Raw genomic sequence first — 2611 nt, 5'->3', positions numbered from 1 at the left:
TCTTTCGGAGTTTTGAAAACAAGATTTTCGCTATTGCTCGAATCTAATCGCTTTGGAATTTTTCGTTGACGCGGTAGCTGTGGTTCATCAATATCTAATTCTTTTACTCCTTCATTGCTTTTCTGCCAAATTATCTCGAATTTGGAATCGCGAAATACATTCATACAATAAATTACTCCCTCGATTTTTCGATACGAGTCATTCACGCTTAGTTCCGAGTTCTGAAGGTCTTTATTCAAAATTTCTATCCGATCAAGTAATTCAATTATCATTGTTAAAAAAAAGAAAAACTCAAAGGTTCTCATATGTTCAAAATATTCTGATGCTTTGGCCGAGATGATGCTGTCGACTTCACAATCTGTAATCCGCTCCACGAAAAATTTCATCAGTGGTTCGTAGTTGGCTCGGACTGTTTTCAGGGAACTTATTTGCATGATCCCACCTATAACATACATTCGCAAATACATGAGATAAAACTGCTGAAAGTTCTGTTTGTATAAAACTGAAATTATGCGATCAAATTTATACCTGGTTGGGCAGTAGGCAGCGAGGGTAAAATTTTTATTCGTGGAACTTTCTGATTCTGACTGGAGTTGTTGAAATTGTGAGATACGTTTCGGTGAATCTTTTACAAAATTAATCATATCTTTTACTACTCCTATGAATTTTCTTGTAGCTGGAACTCCTTCCATGGCATCCTGGACCACAAGATTCAGGTTATGGGCGTTGCAATGTACATATAAAGCACGAGGTTCAATTTCCCTGAGTCGACGTTGCAAACCAGTTATTTTCCTTGAAACATTCGCTGCTCCGTCGTAACATTGGCCTCTAAGTTTTGTAAGCGGCAAATTGAAACGAAGAAGAACATCTTGGACGATTTGGAATAGAGTTTCGGCCTTCGTGGAAGACGTTGAGCAAAATCCGAGGAAAAATTCTGACGACACTAAATTTTGTGAAACAACTCTTAAACATATCGATATCTGTTCCATCTTCGACAAGTCAGAAGTTTCGTCCAAAAGTAACGCACAGAATTCTGCTTGTCTTATTTCCACAAGATTTTCTGCCATAACTTTTGCAGCTATGAGTTCTAATATTTCGTTTTGTACATCATGATGTAACCATTTGTGGCCATTCCGTTTCAGCCACGATTCCAGTTCCGATACATCTTCTGCGCGTGCTTTTAATATTTGTATAAAGTTTGAATTTTCGTCGTTATTGATGCCACGCAAGGGCAGCCCTTGTTTTGCTAATACTTTTAAAGTACTGAAAATTTTTCGCAGTGCTGTCCGGTGATTCATCATTTACTTTTCTGTTGCACTTGATAAATGTTGAATAATGTTCACTGTCTTCAGTTTTGCTAGAGCTTCAGTACTATCTACGTGTAATGAACTTGTTGAATGTTTCTTGATTCTGGACGTAGCGTTATTCCAGTTGTTAAATCCTGTGTCAACCCAGGCTTCCTTTGACTTCAAAGCGCGTAAATCGTAAGACAAAATTAATTTTTTCTCCAACGCTTTAGTACAAATAGTGCAAATTGCTTTCTTATTTGCGTTCAATTCAAGCCAAGGATTTGCCTTCTGCCAACGTGGGAATGACACTGATACTGTATGATAATATTTTTGTATGCATTATTTCTTATTTTATACAATATGCAATTACTTACGATTTCGAGTCACATTTGCACAATTTTCTTGATGTTCATCAACTCTTCTACAATTAACATTTGGATCTTCGTCACTCTTTGAGGTTAAGATTGATTCCACGTCGCTTCCACATCGATTGCGTTCGCTTAGCTGAATAGGGCGAAGAGCACTGGCGGTGTTTCTTTCGCTGTCTCTCTTGCACTTAATGACGAACTTATCCATTCTCTCGACATCTCAAATACCGGTTTTGTTCGCTATTGTATTATTTGTATCGCTCGTCACGTGATTACGTAATGCTACGTGACTTGCAAGCAAGGGCATAGTAGTCATATGCGAGTCGAGAGCAACACGCAACACATGCGTAGTGGAGATGCGCAGTAAGCGAAAAGTGTAGCTTGTTATGCGCATCTTCTCCACATGCTACTATATGTAGAGACTCTATAAAAAGAGACTTGCCAACTCGTCGTATTCTGATTGGCTGGAATATGGGCGAACACATAAGTCACGTGATGAGTTGACTAGTCTCTTTTTATAGGGTCTCTAATTAATTCGCCGACTGTTGGATTCACCGCACGGGAATTTTCCGAGTGGTATCTACCCTCACCTCCACCACGTTTTCCGCCGGCCCTGTCCGTAGGAGGGTTAAAGGATTATTAAAATTAAATCTCAAAAATGAGATTATTTCATATTTTAAAATCTTAACCGTGACCAAGTAAAATTTGGTGCCCTGTGCACAGATATTTAATTCTAACGAGAAAATTTAGTATCGTTAGGATAACGCACTGTCTTCCGCGATTGGCTTTTATTGCCTGTCTTACACTTTAAATTTATAAATATATTTACACTACTAACAACAAAAAATACAATTATTTCAAACCGCACAGAATTTACCAAAGGATAGCCGAGTCGAAAGTATCAGAAAGTACAATAACCGAGAGAAAAGCCGTGTCAAAAATAAAGTACTGAAT

General features: G+C 38.1%; 1 protein-coding gene across 1 annotated transcript; it reads right to left on the bottom strand.

Annotated features, from left to right (window-relative positions):
* Window positions 1-351: 351 nt before the first annotated feature.
* Window positions 352-1865, bottom strand: LOC114935962 (zinc finger MYM-type protein 1-like). Its single transcript, XM_085489379.1, has 4 exons — window positions 1664-1865; window positions 1306-1603; window positions 529-1263; window positions 352-442 (listed from the first exon to the last, which is right to left on the bottom strand). The coding sequence occupies exons 1-4, from the start codon at window positions 1863-1865 to the stop codon at window positions 352-354; spliced, it is 1326 nt and encodes a 441-aa protein (XP_085345505.1).
* Between the last annotated feature and the right edge of the window lie 746 nt (window positions 1866-2611).

Source organism: Nylanderia fulva, unplaced genomic scaffold (genome assembly GCF_048542155.1).
Source record: "Nylanderia fulva isolate GAGA-0341 unplaced genomic scaffold, ASM4854215v1 Scaffold81, whole genome shotgun sequence".
Classification (NCBI taxonomy): domain Eukaryota; kingdom Metazoa; phylum Arthropoda; class Insecta; order Hymenoptera; family Formicidae; genus Nylanderia; species Nylanderia fulva.
Note: the sequence above shows the minus strand (reverse complement) of the source record. Positions and strands in the feature narration are given on the sequence as shown.